The 19,184-nt window shown below is 41.5% G+C and overlaps 1 protein-coding gene across 6 annotated transcripts in view; it reads right to left on the bottom strand.

Moving 5' to 3' along the window:
* The window catches only part of Wdfy3 (WD repeat and FYVE domain containing 3), a 248,435-nt gene that overhangs the window by 103,762 nt on the left and 125,489 nt on the right, over nt 1–19,184 (bottom strand). For 5 of the 6 annotated variants that reach the window (XM_036200777.1, XM_036200773.1, XM_036200776.1 and 2 more), the window contains 7 exons: nt 17,628–18,095; nt 16,708–16,809; nt 14,009–14,202; nt 9,050–9,507; nt 7,606–7,689; nt 2,452–2,629; nt 1,350–1,564 (listed from right to left, as the gene is read on the bottom strand). In XM_036200777.1, coding sequence (XP_036056670.1) covers nt 1,350–1,564; nt 2,452–2,629; nt 7,606–7,689; nt 9,050–9,507; nt 14,009–14,202; nt 16,708–16,809; nt 17,628–18,095 — 1,699 coding nt within the window. The remainder of the gene's footprint in view (nt 1–1,349; nt 1,565–2,451; nt 2,630–7,605; nt 7,690–9,049; nt 9,508–14,008; nt 14,203–16,707; nt 16,810–17,627; nt 18,096–19,184) is intronic. The other variant, XM_036200779.1, reaches the window with a different exon arrangement.

Here is a 19,184-nt window from a genome sequence, read left to right as displayed (position 1 = left end):
GACACGAAACAAGAATAATCACAGAGCAGTGTACAGTCTCAGAACGACAAACTATAGGTATGTTTGTAAAAATAAAGGAACAAGGTAATGTATTACAAGTTCTATTTGGCTATATTTCAAAGAAAACAGGAAAAACATGTTTTTTAAAAGGATTTATTTATATTAATTTTATGAACATGGGTATTTTGCCTCTGTGTATTGCTGTGTACCACTTGTGTGCTTGGTGCGAGAGAGGCCAGAAGAGGGTTTTGGATCCCCTGGACCTGGAGTTACAGAGGGGTTGGTTCTAAGTCCCCATGTGTGCTCTGGGAATCAAACTAGAGTCTGTTGCAAAAGCAACTAACGCTCTGAACTGCTGAGCCATCTCACTAGCCCCAGAAAAACGTTTAAAAGTGGACTCCTCTTGAATTAAAGCATACATTATCCTTGAGTTGGAGATACAGCTCTGAAGTAGAGAGCTTGTCCAGTATGCATGAGCTTGTCCAGTATGCATGAGGTCCTGGGTTGACTGTCAGCATGACCTCTCTCCTGCCACACACACATGCGTGTGTGTGCACACACACACACATACAAATACATACATACAATTTTGAGTGATTCACAAACTGTGGTATGTTCACACCATAGAATATTACTGAACAATAAACAGAAAGGAACTAAATAATAATATATATTAAAAACTTGCATGTATCTCAGGAGCATTATAAATAAAAATTATCTATCTATAAATGTCACATATTCTATAGTGTGTGTGTGGAGGCTGACCCAATTATGGAGTACGGAGTAGTGGCGTCCACAGATTAGGGATGGGGGAGACAAGAGCGTGTGTATGACATAAAGCACACACAGCCCATTTATTTATTTATTTTTGGAGACAAGATGTCACCACGGTGGCCAGACTTGCCATAACTCACAATCCTCCTGCCCCAGACTCATAAGTGATAGGAACGGAGTCATACCGCTTCTAAAGAGTTAGTCCATTTTGTCGTTTGTCCAATTTTACTTAATTACATCCATGAAAAGAAACATTTTGTTTTTTGTGGTACTGGGCATTGGACCTAAGACTTCTGCATGCTAAGTGAGCACTCTATCACTGAGCTACATCCTCAGACTTCATTCATGTTTCCCTGTGAGAGAGCACGGCACTAGGGTCCCCAGGCTATCACCAACAGTCAGGCCTTGTATTGCATTTGTGACCCACCCTCCCCATCTTGTTCCAGCTTTCTGAGTGTCTGAGATTGCAGGCCTTCACCACAGGGTCAGAATAGAGCACAGGACCCTCACCTCAAATGCAAAGACTCCAAGAACTGCCTTCACAAACAGGTAAATATGAAAAAGGATTCACTCACCTCAGCACCATGGGCTCCAAGGCCTGGGAGGCTAAACGTTCAAACATGCGCTGGAGCGGTGGGTGCAGCGAGTGGTCCTCATCAGCCAGTGCAGCGCTGCACCTCTGCAGCAGCCGTGCATGAAGACCAGCTTCACACATGACCTGCTGGTTCCTCTCTGTGTGCACCAGCGATTGTAAAATATTGGCCACAGCAAGCTGAAGGTCCAAAGCATGCTAAAGTGTACAAAGAGATGCATGCCACCAGGGCACCCTTAGTGACATGGGTGGCAGTTCTTTCTACATGAAGTACCACTTGTAACTTGAAGTTTTATTTAAAACTTGAAAACATACATAAATTAAGAAACTAGCTCAAAGCAATAAATACAGCAATGGAAGACTAAGGTCAAGCAGAAATCTCATTTTGATTTCGCTCCATGCATACTTGACTGAACTCTCTTCTCCTTGACATCTTCTGAACACAATTATGCAGTAATAGTAGCTCTGTTTCCACAGAAACGGGTATAAAGTCTCCTTGTCTTTTCTTTAAGGCAGGGTATCTCTATGTAGCCAGGAACTTAATAGGTAGAGCACGCTGGCTGAGCACTCAGAGACTGGCTGGCATTTGCCTTTCAAGTGTCTGGGGCATGAAGTCTTTTTCATGGTAGTAGGTCACTAACTTATTGGAAGTTTGTCATTCACATTTGTGACACTTTGGGGCTTAGAATCCATATAACAGTTTAGCAAAAATAATCACCCCAACTGTAAATCACCCAAACTTTTGAGTGTGATAAGACGGAACAGATAAACAGGCTCCTTGGTACCTGTAGGCAGGCAGTTTTTCTTCTGTGTTACCCCTTAGCCATTGCCTCCACTGATCAGGATTTACAAGGGGAAACAGAGAGACTCTCATACCAGAAGCAACCATCTGGGTTCTGCTGGTACCAAATGAACTATTCAAAAACACAGCCAATATCTGGAAAGCATGGCTCAAACAGGGTTTCCTGTTGAGGATGTGATGGGTCAGCTATATTCCATGCTCTTCCTATTCCGTATTTCTCAGGTGAAAACACACTTTCCTTCCATTCCCTAACCATGGAGAGAACTACCATAACCCAGCTTACTTCTGGCTGTGTCACTGAGCCCACAGAGGCCAGGAGGTCCAGCATGGCCAACATGGCTCCAGGGTGGATGATGACAGCGTCGGAACTCTGTAGCGGTGAACTTGTCACATCAAGTTTCAGGTCAGTGACACCTTTCGCAGGATACACAGGGGGAGTCGAAACGCAATGAAACGCATGCCTACAAAAAAAAGTAAGGCTGGTTGAAAATCCGCTTAAAGTCACACGCCTGGTTCATGTTCCTCTTATCCTGTCGTTTTCAGTCATTGATAAGCAGAAAGCCTTGCCATTCAGGGAGTTAGAAAAGACCTGAGGAGTGGGGCATTTACAAAAACAAAACCAACGTATCACCACCTCACTGAGTTATGCAGACAACTATCGATTCTTGGCTCGCACTGTCTGCACCATCTATTCTTTGGTTACTCCATTCAGCAGTGGCACCGGCGCCAGAAAGGCAGATGAAAGTCACAAGTCTAAGAAGACAACAGTCTGGATGATCTCTAACTAAACTGCACCACCCACTGAGACTCTTTTGAAACTACCTGTGTGGTGTTAATCTCCTCTTGACCTGAGGGCAACAGAATCGTGAGCCAATGGTGTAAGTGGCCTACTCTAGCTGACTCAGCTGAGAAGTCTTGGGTTTACCTGGAACTACCTTCATATTTGTGTGTCTCTCCACTATTGCTGAAAACATTCAATCTTTATGAACTGAGCAGGTGTCTTTCATACAACACGCTTCGTTCAGATGGACAGTCAAGCCATTCCCCGACTCCTCCTTCTACCTCTTAATCTACTCATCTACAATTCATGGAAGCGCATGTTTCTGCTGTCCAGCGCTCGGGAACAGGTACCTGCGGCCACAGCCAGGGGGCGCTCTTGTTCCAATGGGTGGGTCTCAGCCTAATCTAAGGCAGAGCTCTGTCACAAAGAGCCATGTTGTCCCAGCTCTCCAGCTCAGGAGCAGCTTGGGAAACAGATGCCTTACTTCAGTGACTTCGTAAAAGAACTGGCACTGCCATGTTTTTTAAAAAAAAAAAAACCGCACTATTCTCTTTTTAGAGAAATTCTCGGAAAGCACCAGCTGCGCATGTGTTCCCTTTAAGTCAGCGATCCTGGGCCCATTCATGGGTTTACTGCCTGGATTAGGCTGGATACATTCAGAAAGATCTAAGCTCTAAACTTATCAAGAAAGATTTCTGGGCTGGAGAGACGGCCGAGAGGCTCAGAGTGCTTGCTGCTCTTGCAGAGGCTTCCAGTTCAGTCTCCAGCAGCCACATGGCAGCTCACAACTATCTGTAACTCCAGTTCCGGGGGTCTGTCACCCTCTTCTGGCCTCTCTGGCACCAGGCACAGCAGGCAGTGCACTCACACACATGCAAACAAAACACTCATATACATAAAATAAAAATACTTCTAAAAGAGGAAGAGCTAAGATTTCTAAGCATATCTTACTAACAGGTAGCTGCCTCATATTTGTCCTCTTTATTCCTAAAAATGCTTTTATCTATCTAGAAAAAAAAAGAGATTACACTTTCTCTACAGTGTAACTAAAATTTTAAAAAATCATAGAAAGTATTTTCATTATAAAGTAAAACATATTTGATGAAAACCTAGATTTCAGTTGTACATCTTACATATAGGCTTTCTTTTGAACTGTTTTTCTGAATTAATAGTTTGATTCAAATTTGAACTTAAATCACGGTCATACTCACAAAGATACCTTTTGTCTTTAGAAATTAAACTCTTCCTAATGGATAAATATTATAGCATCAAACTTCACAAACCTTATATGTCATAAGCAGAAAACACTGCAAACATTGTTAAAAATCTAAAATGTTTTTTTTTTTTAGTTCAGTAAAGTTATGTGTGTTTTATAGGGCTGTAAATATAGTAACAATTCTTACTAAATAATAGGTATGACCAATCTTTAATTAGGGATTATGGTAAGTTTATTAAATAGTTAATTCACAAGCAAGACCTAACTGTTTGCAAAGGGAATAAAATGATATTTCAAACATCAGCTAATATGAATGTTGTAATAACTTTTAATTACTAGAAATTGCTACTTAATACTCCAACTTAAATTCCCATACAATTAAGTTTTGTGAGCCTGTCTTGGTAGTCAAATATTCAAAGTCTATCTGGCTTTTACCAGGTATGTCAAGCACACGTTTCTGTACAGTAACCAATGGCTGCAACCTTCCCGACAGATGTGTTTTGAATAGTTTTGGCTAGTTTGTGTTTTGCTTCCCCTAACTCTCAACACTGCTCAACTCTAACTTTGTCCTTCTATTTCTCTTAAATTCTAAGTAATAGAAAAGTCACATGTTTTAGTTCCCCAAATACAAGGCTGACTAGTTCTTCCTATTTTAAAAGTAGAGACAACCCCCGGGTTTTTCATGTAAGACAAGGATCAGAAGTTCAAACTTCTTTAGTGTCGGGACGTTCCGCCGATCAGGAAAACACAGTACAAGGCTAGTCTGTCCTTTGCCAACAAACTCAACATGTGAGGCCAAAAGGAAGAGATGCCCATGGGCTGATGTAATGTGTTGAGGAGTTCTAGAAATAATGTGAACAAATGACTATTCTAATTTCAAGATGTACTTTATTTGGATGTGTGAATAAATATATTGTAGTATTTGCTTGATTACAACTCAAGAGGGGACAACCTGACCTAAATGGCACCCTGAAACTGTTGGCATGGGGGCTGGGATGCGACTCAGTGGGAGAAAGCTTTCCTGGCATGTGTAAGTGGCCATGATTAATCCCCAGCAGTGGGGGTGGGGCTACGTTGATGAACATAGTTTGGCATGAACAGTGTCCTGTCAGGTGGCAGCGGTTTGTAAGACGGATGGAGAATGCACATGACTAGGGCTCTTCACTCACTCTGCGGCCTGAGTGACAGCTCTCCCTTAGGTCCTGGTGTCTCTACAGAGAGCTGCACTGCAAACAATGAAAACAGATTCTGACTTAAAGCCACACAGAACTCTAGACAGAACCAGCTCTCTTTGTCAACCGTCATTTAAATAACACATGCTTCCAGATTTTTTATTTTTTTAAAGAAATATATTCTTTAGACTGTCAATTTCTACTCTGAGTTTCAGCGAATACATATAAGGACTAAATATTTTAGAACATAGCAAATTATAGGTCTTTATCATTTATAATACAGTCATTTAAAAATCAGGAGTTATAGTAATTTCATATGAAAACTAAAACTAAAAATTACATACTACCTCATAAATATAGTAATTTTTTCTCTAGTATTTACTAATGTTTGAGATCATGAACACATTAATGTTCAAGCTTGTTTTTTTAATTTTCCAACAGAAAGCTATACTGAATTAACTCCAATTTATCTAATGTATGTCTTCTTGAATTAAGATCAATCTTTAAGAGAAAATAATTTGGCATGCATAAAGCCCTATCTACTCATAGTACCACACAAAAAGGAAAAAGACATGTGAGGGCACAGATACATTGAACAAGCTAAATTTATTAAAACTATTCATGATTAATTGTAAAGGGATACAAGCCCCAGTATAAATTTAAGACAAAAAATGAAATGTACCCTCACTTCCCTGATGGATATTTCAATAGGGATTTAGTTGGCCCTGCATATCCCAGGGGATTAGAACTAGACCCTCTGGTGAACCAACTCCATGCATGTTCAAGTTTACATATAAATGGGGTAATATGTGCTTGTAACCCAGGCACATTCTCTTACCTAGATTATTTATCATGTTCAATACAATAGTTCTTAGACTATATTGCTCATGGAATAAGAAGAAAAAAGCTCATGTGCATTCAATAAAAAACCAAAATTATAATCTGTAACTTACTGGCATGAAAAAAAAAAAACGCAGAATGTGTGATATTTTTGATCCCTCATCCACAATTATATTTGTTTTGCAATCTGAACAACTGTCATTAACAAGACAGACTCTCAGATTCATTTTCAGACACCCCAGTTGGAGCTGTTCCTACAGGAGCTGAGGAACAACAGCAGCCTGTGAGGTCAGCTGAGGAAGAAGCAGCATGCGTGCTGCCAACCGCACAGGCTGACCAGACCAGGTGCAGCTGTGCAGACTCTCACCTGCTACTTTGCTCTTTTTCTTTAATTCATAGAAGTTAAATGTGCAATAAAATGGAGAGCCTACACATTTTCATGGGAAATAGGAAAGTAAAAACTTAGTTTTTTTCCCTCCGTTTTTTCAAAACTTAGCTTTGTCTCTGTTACAGCTTCATATTTCAACCTGACTGAATTGAACCTGACTGAGAAAATACACATTTCCTTCAAGGGCTATGAAGTTCACTTTGTACTAAGAGTAACACCAGAATGTCTGCAGCAATCCCTCATGAGAAAGGGGGAGCAGCCTACTTAAAGGCGCGTTAGCCTGCAGTGATTTTTTATCTTTAAGAGAGTACATTGCAGGACAGCAGGAGTCAGCACAAGGGCCCCTGCAGCATGGCCCATGGTTAGCAAGCATCTCTATACACAGCTTCCTGGTGTCATTGCTGCTATGTGAGGAGGGTGGAGGAGGGTGGCATCCTTCGCTTATGTATGAAGGAGCACAGCACGCACCTGCATGATGCATATGTGGGGGGGGGCAAGTCCAGCCTCAGGTACCAGCCCTTGTGACCCCCTTGTTTGGGACAGTCTCCCTTGTTTACAGTGTGCATGCCAAGCTAGCTGACCCACGAACTTTGTGGAGAGTATCTTGTTACTGCCTCGCATCTCCCTGTCTAAACACTGGGATTACAGACACCTGCTTTCTCAAGAGTTCTGGGATCTGAACTCCGGTCATCAGCTTGTGCAGCAAGCCCTTCTTCACCCACTGAGCCACCTCCCCAGCCCAAGGACCATATTCTCAATAGAGAGTATGCCTGCTCTACAGATCACTATAACACTAAAAACTACACAGGAGGGATGAGTGAAGAAGTCTACATGTCCCCTATACTTTTATAGAATGAACACATTTTATTTTCATCAACATACTCAAGGGCATCTAATAATCTGAAAAGCACTTTCTTAAGTCCCCCAAAGCAAGCCTAAACAAAACAAGAACCTTACGTAACAAAGCACAAACATCAACACATAAGTAAGCACAGGAAACCCCCAGCAATCCAGATTGACTTCTCGGGTAAGACCAGTACCTTTTCCTGGACAAAGCTGGTGTTCCCCAAGGAGAGGGGAGAGAAGACTCGCTTGTCAGGCAAGGAGGGATCTGCTCTGCACGACTACAGACGACAAAACAGACGGGTTAGAGGTGAGGAGAGAGCGCCGCCGGTGGCAGCTGGTTAGTTTCACAACAGATGCAGGGTCAGTGTCCTGAGACAGCTTCATATTCTGCAGGAGCGAGGACCAGGAGGGGCACAACACACGACTGACTGAAGAGGCAAGCTGCCCGGCAGAGGCTGCTCCTCCCAGGGTGAACGCGGACCTTGTTAAACAGAGGCCACTAAGTAGGGGTGAGACTGGGCTCAGCAGCAAGGAGGAGAAAAGAGCAGAGTCTATACACTTTTACACAGCTCCTGCCTTCAGTGATACGCAGCGTCCTGCTTCCTCAGCTCCTAATTAACCGCAAGAGGAGAAACAACCTATAATACCTGGAGTTTCAAGCTATTAATAACTAAGAAATATTGTTAAGAAGCAGGAAACATCTCGGTATATGTTTAAAAATAGATACTCCAAGAACAAAAAATATAAATCGTATGAGAATCCCTGGTTACTTGGTTTATTTATGGTTGAAATGGAAAATTCACTTTTATTATATGAAAAAAAATTAGAAATTGTTAAAATGATAATGCTTAAACTAGAGAAACCAGAGCGTGACTACCTTATTTTTAAAGTGGGAAGTTAACTGGAAACACAGTTAAAGCAGTAAGAATGAATGACGCTGGGCAAAGTTGCTCCTGTGTTTTTGTGCAGGACCCTGGATTTTTCCAGCACATCATGTGTCACTATACACTGCAAACATTTATGTGTGTATGCTATCAGCGAGCAGGTGGCCAGGACACAGGTAGCACTACACAGAGCTGAAGTCTCAGTACCTGGACGTACAGTGACCTGGCATGCAGCAGGTCTCCATCAAGCACTTGTTTACTGAAGGAGCAAGGAAATGATTCTGACGGGCTCTTGACAGGAATGGTTCCAGATACCCGTATGTCTCTTTAGGGAGCCATGCTATTTTCCCAGACTATGAAATGTGAAGCATGACAGGCTATCTGCTATCAGCCTGGAAATAGGAATCATAATAACTATTTCTCCAGCTGACAACCAGTGTGAGCATGTCCACATGCAATGCACCTCGTGATTTTTTCAGAGTAAAGAACAATAAACCTGCTAGGAAAGAAAACATCATAAAAGCTGTCTCATGAAGTGCAACAGAAACTAACTGAACCTTTGTTTACTGACAAACATGGGATCCTGCACTACAAACTCTACATCCGGGCAATAGTCACGGTCCTGAGGAGAGTGACAGACCTCAAGTAAACAGAAGATTTATTGGTTTTCACTCTCTTTCCAGTTAACTCAAGTCTTAATGCTGACCTTGTGTGGAGCACACCCTGCCAGTCAGAAGGAGAAGCGGGCCCGTACCTGTCGAAAGAATCGGTGGCTACTTTGTAGAGATAGATGAAGAGTTTGCTGCAGTGCCGTAAGGTGGGCGATACGGAATCCACAGAGACTGCATCTTCCTCAAGCAGTCTCTGGAAAGGCTGTGTGTTTGAGGGGAAGACATTCATGGCACTTATTTTCCTAAGGTCTGAGAAGCAGCCAAGGAATCGCACAGCATCTGCCAGCTTTTCGTACTGAATCTCTGTCTTGAAGAAATGTGAGTTGGCTGGCTCATAGCGCAGGGCTGCCGTCAGTGTGCAGAACACGGTGTGGAGGAGCTCGAACACTTGGTTCTGGTTCACTTTCTCCCAGCCGTTCTTGGGAGGAGAGCTCAAAGACCTCTCCATAGCCACGAGCAAGGATGTGATGTACACGAAGCCTCCAACTTTCCTGAAAACTGTTCTTGAACGATGGCTTTCTCGAAGGACTGACAGGAGGGCCTGCAGGGAAAAAGAAAGAAAACAAATTAATTCAAGTTAAAAACTCAAACCTACCATGCATGAGCATCAAAGGAGAACACCATTCTGTGAATGTCCGATATGAGTGCTTTTGTCATTTAACCAATAACTAGTTGTATAAAGCATGTCATAGAGCAGCAGAATATGATTTCGGGTAATACTGCCACACGTTTCCCGATAAGACTGGATCCAAACAATGGCGAAAAGCCTTGTTTAACTTATAAAGCTATCGATGAATTCAATTACTTAACAGAATGATTGTACTAAATAAGTAAAATACACAGTCTAACATCACATGGGCCTGAAAACTTGGGACTGTGTAAGTGTATAAAAGATAAATTATTCTAAGAGGAGGGGCAGCCAAGAACTGAGGTCCATACACCAGTTTCTCGGGTGTAGAAGACTTAGAGAATGAATTAGGAGGAGGGGCAGCCAAGAACTGAGGTCCTTGATTCATACACATAGTTTCTCAGGTGTAGAAGACTTAGAAAATGAATTAGACCTGGAGACCCAAAAAAGGTGCTGTCCAAGGTCAGCCATATGATCTAACAACCAAAGGAAGCAGGAATCATGCCGTCATCCTGACTCCTATCACCTAACAGTAAGCAGCCATTTAACTATACAAGGTAATAAGGACCTTCATAACTGCCTTCTCTGAGACAGAGTTTCTTTCTTCCCTTCTTTCTTTCTTTCTTTCTTTCTTCTCTCTTCTCTCTTCTCTCTCTCTCTTTCTTTCTTTCTTTCTTTCTTTCTTTTTTTTTTCAAGGCAGGGTTTCTCTGTGTAGCTTTGCGCCTTTCCTGGAACTCACTCTGTAGACCAGGCTGGCCTCGAACTCACAGAGATCCGCCTGCCTCTGCCTCCCAAGTGCTGGGATTAAAGGCGTGCGCCACCACTGCCCCATAACTGCCTTCTTTAAGTGCTCAACAGTGTTGTGTGCTAAGTGTGTAAAGTGAGTGCCTTTTATCCAAAAGGCTTAGGTCCAGGAACTTTGTGGGCTGTTTTCAGAACACACACACACACACACACACACACACACACACACACACACACACTAGCATACCATGGGTATGGGAGTCAAGTCTGAATAGAAAATCCGCTTGTGTTTCACATGTGGTTTATGGAGATAGCCTGAACAATGTAGTATTTTAAATAATTGTATGTATGAAACAAAGCTCTACTGTAGGGGATTTTTAACATGGGCACTGTAGCAGAAAGTTCTAGAATTTGAGAACAGCGCAATGACTCAGCAGTCACGAGCACTGGATGCCCTCGCAGGGGCACTTCAGCCCCCCGCACTGCAGGGGGTGGGGGTGGGGGGGGCTGGGGCGCTCACATGGCAGCTGTAACCACAGTTCTGGGGTATCTGACTCTTTGGGACCTCCATGGGCACCAGACGTGCGCAGGGTGCACAACCACACATGAAGGCAAACCCTAATTTTTTTTTGAGCTGAGGATCGAACTGTGACTTGTTATTTTAAAAGAAAATAATCTGTGTATGTTACTAAGACATAAAAACATTAATTCTTTTGCTAAGAATTAATTTCCACTTAAAATTTTTTTGTATCAGTATCATTTCCACAATGTGAAGTTTAATAAATTATACTTATTCTTAACAATTATAACTCATGTTAAGAAATTTCAATGTTTTAAAAATCTTAAAGTTATCCTGGAGAGTAATGCAGACCACAAAATCAGAATGCCTGGATTCCAGTTCTGGCTCTGACAGTGAACTGCTTTATCAAACAGATTACGTCAGCTTTCGATGCTGTGGTGTTCAATAAAATCAAGTAGAGACAATGATAACCCACAAAAATCCAACCAAACACTGGTCTGTAAAGTGGCTGGCACATAAACCTATCACTCTTTGAAAACACTGGAGCAAAATACAACAAGTGCACGTCGTGCGTAACTTTAACAAGGGCACAAGATGAACACGACCCTACTGTGAACACTGTACTGTCACAGCCTGGGGACACAGCCTAGTACACACTGAAGTGAGTGTACACAGTGGAGTGTACTGTCACAGCCCTGGACACAGCCTTGTACACACTGAAGTGAGTGTACACTGTGGAGTGCACTGTCACAGCCCTGGACACAGCCTTGTACACACTGAAGTGAGTGTACACTGTGGAGTGCACTGTCACAGCCCTGGACACAGCCTTGTACACACTGAAGTGAGTGTACACTGTGGAGTGCACTGTCACAGCCCTGGACACAGTCTACTATACACTGAAGTGAGTGTACACTGTGGAGTGCACTGTCACAGTCCTGGACACAGTCTACTATACACTGAAGTGAGTGTACACTGTGGAGTGCACTGTCACAGTCCTGGACACAGTCTACTATATACTGAAGTTGTGTACACTGTGGAGTGCACTGTCACAGCCCTGGACACAGACTATCATACTCTAAGGTTAGGTATGTTAGATTATTTCAGATTCCAAGTATCTGAGTGCCAGGGCAGCAACTTCTTGCTCAAATCAATAAATGATAATGAGTGTGAATAATACAGTTATGGTGAGATCTGGATCCCAGAAGCTAATTAGAGAAAATTTCACCACGTATCACTTATTTGGCATAAATATAATACATATAATTCAATGTGTGTGTCAGCAGGATTATGAAAACACAAGATTTCAGGTTTGTGCATAAATAACTGCAAAGTAAAAGAGCAGACAAGTGCTCCACGCAGTTGGAGACTCTGGGAAGGAGGCAATTTTGAATGCAGCAAAATGGGAATTGAGGTTGAGAGCCTACATCCTGCCCAACTGCTTCCCAGCACTGAGGAGCAAGCCCTGAAAGCACAGCCCGTGGCTGTTCCCACGGGAGCAGGGACTTCAGCCACCAGTGCTGGCTTTTGTTTACCCGGCTGTGAGCGAGGAAAGGATGCAAACCATGTTCTCTATACCTCTGGACAGCAAGTACGAGCTGTCCGCTTTGCTTGCTTGTGTTCACGTCCTCATTTATTACTTTCCTTCCCTACTTTGCTCTCTCCTCTACTCTCTGGCTAAATAAGTGGTTTAGGCTCAGTTTGTTTCTTTATCTGCCTCAGCTATATAATCCCCATTTCTCCAAGGAGCCTGCAGGCTTACAATAGAAATGGTATTCAGAAATCATGGATCAACAAAGTAATGAAAACATAAGAATTTCAATGTCTCTTCTAATTTATGCAAATGTTACTTAAATGCAAAATGAGGTTTCTAGTAAAAACTCATTAAGTCTCTTCATTAAAACTGTTTCTCAGTGCTGTGGAGACCAGCTACCCATGACCTTGGCTCCTCTACCCAGTGGGCTCACACTTCAGACTGTTGAATGAAGCTGTACTTCTGTTTACAGTATATAAAAGAGGGAGGGTCTCAGGGGCAGAGGCTTGTCCAGCATGCCCAAAGAACTGCAAGAAAATAAGTCAAATGAAGTAAAATGACACAGGGATGCTAACAGTGTCTACCTTTACGAAGAGGCTTATGTAAGTGGATGCATATGAATGTACAGAACAGTATTTACACACAGGAAACAGTGCTAGTTGCTGTTATAATTACGATGTTTTTCTCTTAGAAAAATGGTTTCATATGTCATTTTATGTTCTTAGTTTATCTGCTATACCTTGCTTGGAGTCTCTGAACTTCCATGTAAACAAATTAAAGGGGAAATGTTTAATTTCTGTTAGTTCTAAAGTTTTCTTACATGGCAACGCTAGTGACTATGGCAATGTAAGAATATCCTGTGCATAAATCCTGGTGAGGCATACTGCCTGGCAGAAAGAATGTGTGCTAAGGCCCTGCACAGGAAACATGCCAAGCTGTACCATCTCCTCTGCAGATCAGTGCACTAGCTGCTTTGCAGGCTTGCTGAGACATGAAATGATCAATGTATACATAGAACTCCAAGGGGACTGTTGGATATTTACTATCCTATTATAGTCAGGGAAATATGTATATATAAAATATTAAATGTTTCACATATGCATAGCATTGGATGACTGGAACTGAAGAGATAATATATGTATTTAGCTTTTACTCATTTCAGATGATTCTAATGAGCCAGGATAACTGTTCCAACCATAAATCAGCAGGACCACATACACTAAAAGGCACGGCTGAGTTTTCCCAAATCCCTGGTATATATAATTTGTGGAGGTTTTGTCATTTTGGATTTCTAAAATTTCTCTTTTAGGCTATAGGTTCAGTGGTTCAAAGCATGTGTACTACTCTTGCAAATGACCTGAGTTTAATTCCTATCACCCCCCCCCACCCCCCAATTCCAGCTCCATGGGCTCTTCTTATGTCTCTGGCCTTCACTGGCACCCACAGTCAAGGGCACATACTTACACAGAGATATACACCTGAACACATAATTTTAAAAAGTAATACATAATAAATCTCTTTAAAGAAGTTCCCTGATGAAACTAAGGACATTTAATTTCAGCAGGAACCTAGATTTTAAGAGTAAGAAAGCAGATATATATATATGTATGGAATGTACCCTTAAGATGTCAGTCTTCAACTGCAGTTCTGTGGGTGGAGCCGAGTGCATCAGCCCCAGGAGTGTGCCCATGTCGTCATCCCCATTGGGAGAGAGCACCAGCTGCTGTATGGCCATCAGGGCATGCTGCCGGCACTGCGGGTACTTCACTATATTGTGCGCACATCTCGCCCCTCCAAACTCTCGGAATATTCCTAAAGAAAGGAGAAAAAAGACAGCATGGAGGAACTTAGGACATTCAGGGCAAATCAAGTGAATTAACATCCAACTGCTTCTGTAGGAACATAATTTAAACAGATGTGTGTAAAGCTGACATACCTATTTTACTTTTTATATTACAATATACAAATTGTACTGTGGGATGTCAGAAACATACACATATCCTTTCTCTAGATTTCTTAATGTAAGATTAATGCCCTGATAGAGTCACCATGTCCATTTCTAGAATATTTAAAAATTTTACAGGTAGGCACCAGGAGATCTTGCACTGAAAGGAATATACCGACAGGTTTTCAGATGAACAATACCCCATAACAGAGTTTTGCCCTGAAGGGGCTTTCAAAACAGTGCAGGAAAAGAACAGCATAAAATACCATGGGGAAATTATAAGGAAATAAGGTGAACCACAACAACCAAAAAGGCAAAATCTACAACAGAAAACACCAGTGGGAACAGCTCCCAAGCCTGCCCTCTGCGTTATTTAATCCAAAGTCACAGCTGGTCAGTGACAGCAGAGTTCATGTATACCTGCAGCACCACAACCCAGTTCCCACTCACTGAAGACCCCGTTCTCAGAGCAAATGCTGCCCCTAACCTTTGAAAAAACCAGATCAAGTCATGGAATTCACCAATTTGTATTTCTTGCAAGTAGTTCTGATAATCATTCTTTATAAAATAACGTATAGTTCTATTATAATTTTATCAGTCTTATTATTATTTACATATTTGATTACTCACAAAGCTTGGATTTTCTTCTGATTTTATTTCAATGAAACTATGTCAGTTGAATAACACTGTATTTTATCTTGGTGACCACTGTCACCTCAATTTAAGTGGCTTTCCATTTGCAACTTTATAGGAATTATAAAATCTTGAGGGGTTGGGGATTTAGCTCAGTGGTAGAGTGCTTGCCTAGCAAGCACAAGGCCCTGGGTTCGGTCCTCAGCTCTGGGGGGAAGAAAAAAAACACACAAAAAAAATCTTGAAGTGATTTTTAAGTCGTGTACTTAAGAGATGGCATTGATGACTGATATGGAGAGGTCCTGGACCTGAAGCCCTACGTTTGGAAGTTGGAGGCAAAAGAAATACAAGGTCAGCTGGAGCTACATAACAAGACTTTGTCTTTAAAACAACAAGCCAGATTTAGGGCATGAACTTGTGACATCCTTTGTACATGAAGGGTTACAAATCCTGAGCCTATCAGAGTTCATAATGGCTAGAGGCTGAAGAATACTTTCTGTGGACACAGCAGAGCCTCAGATTACAAGGGGAGTAATATCTTACCTAACAAGGAAAAAACACCAAAAGAACACATGGAAATGTCTACGCCTGGGAGGAACCAAGTCAATGACTGGGGAAGTCTCTAGTCTATAAGAGTAGATGGCCTGGTCCTAGCCTGTGTAACTTCACACTACACTACAGAAAGTTAATTTGACAAAGTCTTGTTTTTCATTATTTATTGTGTCTGTATCTCAGCCAACTAAATCTAGTTAGTGGCAATAATCATATTATGCATTATATAATAGACAAATGATCCTACAGAGCCTAGGGAATGCCATCAGACTTATAGTTTCAGTTACCTACTAAATTTATTTATTCAGCCTTGCCTTAGCACTTACCAAATTGTATTTAAACAATTACTTATATAATTATGTATTACATCTCTCTCAGTTCGGCTGTTCTCCTGGGCAAAGAATTACCTTTCCATCACTCTGAGTTAGTATGTTGGCTGGAACACAATACATTTAAATATGTCGAATGTAGAGTTTCTCTGTGCTCCCACTAACACAGTCATGCATTTTATATATTATTTCATTCACTCACTCACTCATTCATTCATTCATTCATTCATTCATTCATTCATCTGTTCACTCATCCATGGCTTCCCCATACACCCACAATCCAATCTAAGCTCTTGCACATTCCTAAGAAGGTTCTCCATGATGTGAGCCTGCCCACAAACCTGAGTCCACTTCTGCTCACGTAGTCCTCTCGAGTTGTACTGAACATATGGACTTAGAATTTTGGTTTTTTTAGGCAGGATCTCATTATGTAGCTGTGGCTAGCCTTTACTTTCTGTGTAGACCAGGCTGGCCTCAGACTCACAGAGATACGCCTGCCTCTACCTCCTGGGTGCTAGGATTAAAATCTTGCTCTCCTACACCTATGAACCACAGTTATGAAGAAGTACTTCAGAAATAATTTAATAAGGCAGTCATCTGAACAAGAGCACACAATAAAGCTTAAAAAAAAAGAGGAAAAGAAAAGAAAGGAGCCAAACAGAAAGCATACCATAAAAAGCAGAAAATATTTCAAGACAGTAACAGCAGCACAGATTTTGCCGGGGCAATGTTTGAAGCGGCCAGAGTAGTCTCATTTGGCGGGGCTTGACTGTGGCATTACCACAGCAGCCTTGCTCCACTGAAGGACAGGGGCTTTAAGAGAGGCAGGCCTCTCCCGACACACTCGTGGTCTGTTACCTGCGTTTGTGTTGGAGCCTTGAAGCAGCGCTGTCAGGGCCTCCATCACCAGCAAAGCCAAGTGCTCTTGGTCTTCAGCCGAACTGTTGTTTCTTGAGTCCCCTAGAACACAGGTTCAAAGGTGCAAATCTCAAAAATGGGTATTTTGAGCCAGTTTTACTTGAACAATTAATATTTTTATCATGTCTTTAACATTTGCTTTCCCCACTAACACAGAACTGCTAGTAACACACCCCTTAAAAGAACACATGCCCAGCACCTGTCCAAATATGCCCAAATAAATCAATGCTCACAGATTTTGTATTTTAGCATGGGAGGAGTTAGTTATATAACAAATATTAAAAATGAAAAGGCCAAAGTAACTATAGCCTTCTCATGGAGATTCGAATCAGCGAGGCCAACAGGAAAATTATCACATACAAAAAGGAAGATGCTTAGGATTCACCTGTCGAGTCAACATGTATTAACTCACAATTAAAACTTGTCAATTGCTAGATACAGTAGTACTTTACTGTATTTATTTAAAATGCACACAGTGATGTTTATGAAACACCACTAAGTAGACATATTTGTTCTATAGAATGAAAATATTTTGAGACACCCACATTTGATTGTATTTAATTAATTGTAGTTAATAAAAATTTCAATTATTTCTAGAAATTAAAAAAAAAATCTCTCAGAGAAAGTAATAAACACAAATCACGAAGACCATACATGTTTACTTTGAACTCTCTCCCACTACTGCGACATAATTCTAGGCTGCCCTTACCCCATTTCCTAACAGAAGATGAAGGAAAAGCTCACGCTGGGAAACCCTCACCAGAACACCACCGTCACAGACAACGGGAAAGTGCTCCTATCAACCACCAGTGAAATCTCCTGACCCCTCTCCCAAACGCGGCAACCAGGGAGGTGTTTACCTTGCTCACTGAGCGCCTGAGCTGGGTCCTTCAGGAGGGCAGCGTACTTATGCAAAAGGTTTACCATCACCTCCAGAAGGCCCACCTCTCTGAAGACATCTTTAAATATGTAGTCGTGTCTTGTAAACTTAAGAAGGGTTTTCATTGCAATAACGCTACAGTGGTAAGAAGAGCTAGACTTTAACAGGATACTAACACTAATGAGTTCTTTACAAGGGATATAATTTAAGCTAAAGACAACAAACTCCAGCATTTCAAAGTATTTGTTTTGTACTTCCGGGAGTTTAGCGATCTTCTCTGCGAACTGTGACAGGGTGTGCTGTGACTCGAGGATGAAGTAATTGGCGTTGTCAGCCATGTAAATATTTGTGATGGCATCGAGGATGATTTGGGCAAGGAAGCTGGTTTTTGCTCTTAAAAATGCATTCTGAAGAACTGCGAAGGCCTGGACGTTTCTCACACTGTGACCTAAAACAGAAAAGGAAACACAAGTGGGTGCTATGTGATGTTTTAATCATGGTAAAAGATTCTGTGTCAACACATCATGAATTTCACCATTATCAAATATTTTCCAACACAACGTCCTCTTTTCATGAAAGGCCTTATTTTACTTCATCAAGTTCAAATACTTAACTAAAAAGAAATAGAACCTATCAAACATTTAATGCATCCTTACAAACATTTTAGGAACAGCTCATTTTGAAAACTTAAACTGCTCGAGAGAGAAGGAAAGCTTATTGCATACACTCAGCCTTCTGTCATGGAAATAGTTCACTAACATAAATGCAGGCTGAGTGTGACGGGGGACCAGTCAGACACAGCTGGAAGGGTAACAGGAGAGTGTGAAAGGGGGACAGCACGGGGCAGGAGGGACGCTCTTCCACATTCTCCTCTAGCAACACAGGGGTTTTCATCAAATTTAATTTGGAAATTTGCTCTGTTTTCAAGCTGAAATAGGAATTTCTTTACACAAACATATTTGCTAAAACAACCTAGGGCCCGTAGTGATATTTTAAACTTGGTTTTCAAATGGAAAAGTCAAGCACCTTTTCACACAGCTCCTGTGATAGAAGTTAATGATGACAGTTATAGAAGTTATACAGAAAGTTGTATTTGACGTACATTAGAACAATTGTTTTCCAAGAAAACTTATCCCTGCATTCACAATTACTAGTAATAATTAGTAATATACAGTACTTGCAAAAGTGGCAAAATTAACATCAATCTTCACGTAACACACAAGATTTTAGGAAACGTGAGTCAAACTGGAAAGCATACAAGGGCCAGAAAGTCGCTCAGAAACACTAGTCAGCATGGACACTTCTGAAAACCTTCTAAAGGCTCCCCAATCGTCAGTGCACACATTACTTCAGTTTTCATCCACAAAACACAAGCTTATCCTGTGGATGAAAAGTAACCAAACACGTTCATATTCAATTTCTTACTGCCAGTGTGGCTTTTCTCTTAAGAACATACTTTATTATCTATAGTCAGCCAGGTAGACCAATGGCAATACAAACGTAAAAGCCTGACAGCACGTGAGAGAAAAGCATTACA

This window comes from Onychomys torridus, chromosome 10 (assembly GCF_903995425.1).
Source record: "Onychomys torridus chromosome 10, mOncTor1.1, whole genome shotgun sequence".
NCBI classification, from domain to species: Eukaryota; Metazoa; Chordata; class Mammalia; order Rodentia; family Cricetidae; genus Onychomys; species Onychomys torridus.
This window is presented reverse-complemented; position numbering and strand designations above follow the sequence as displayed.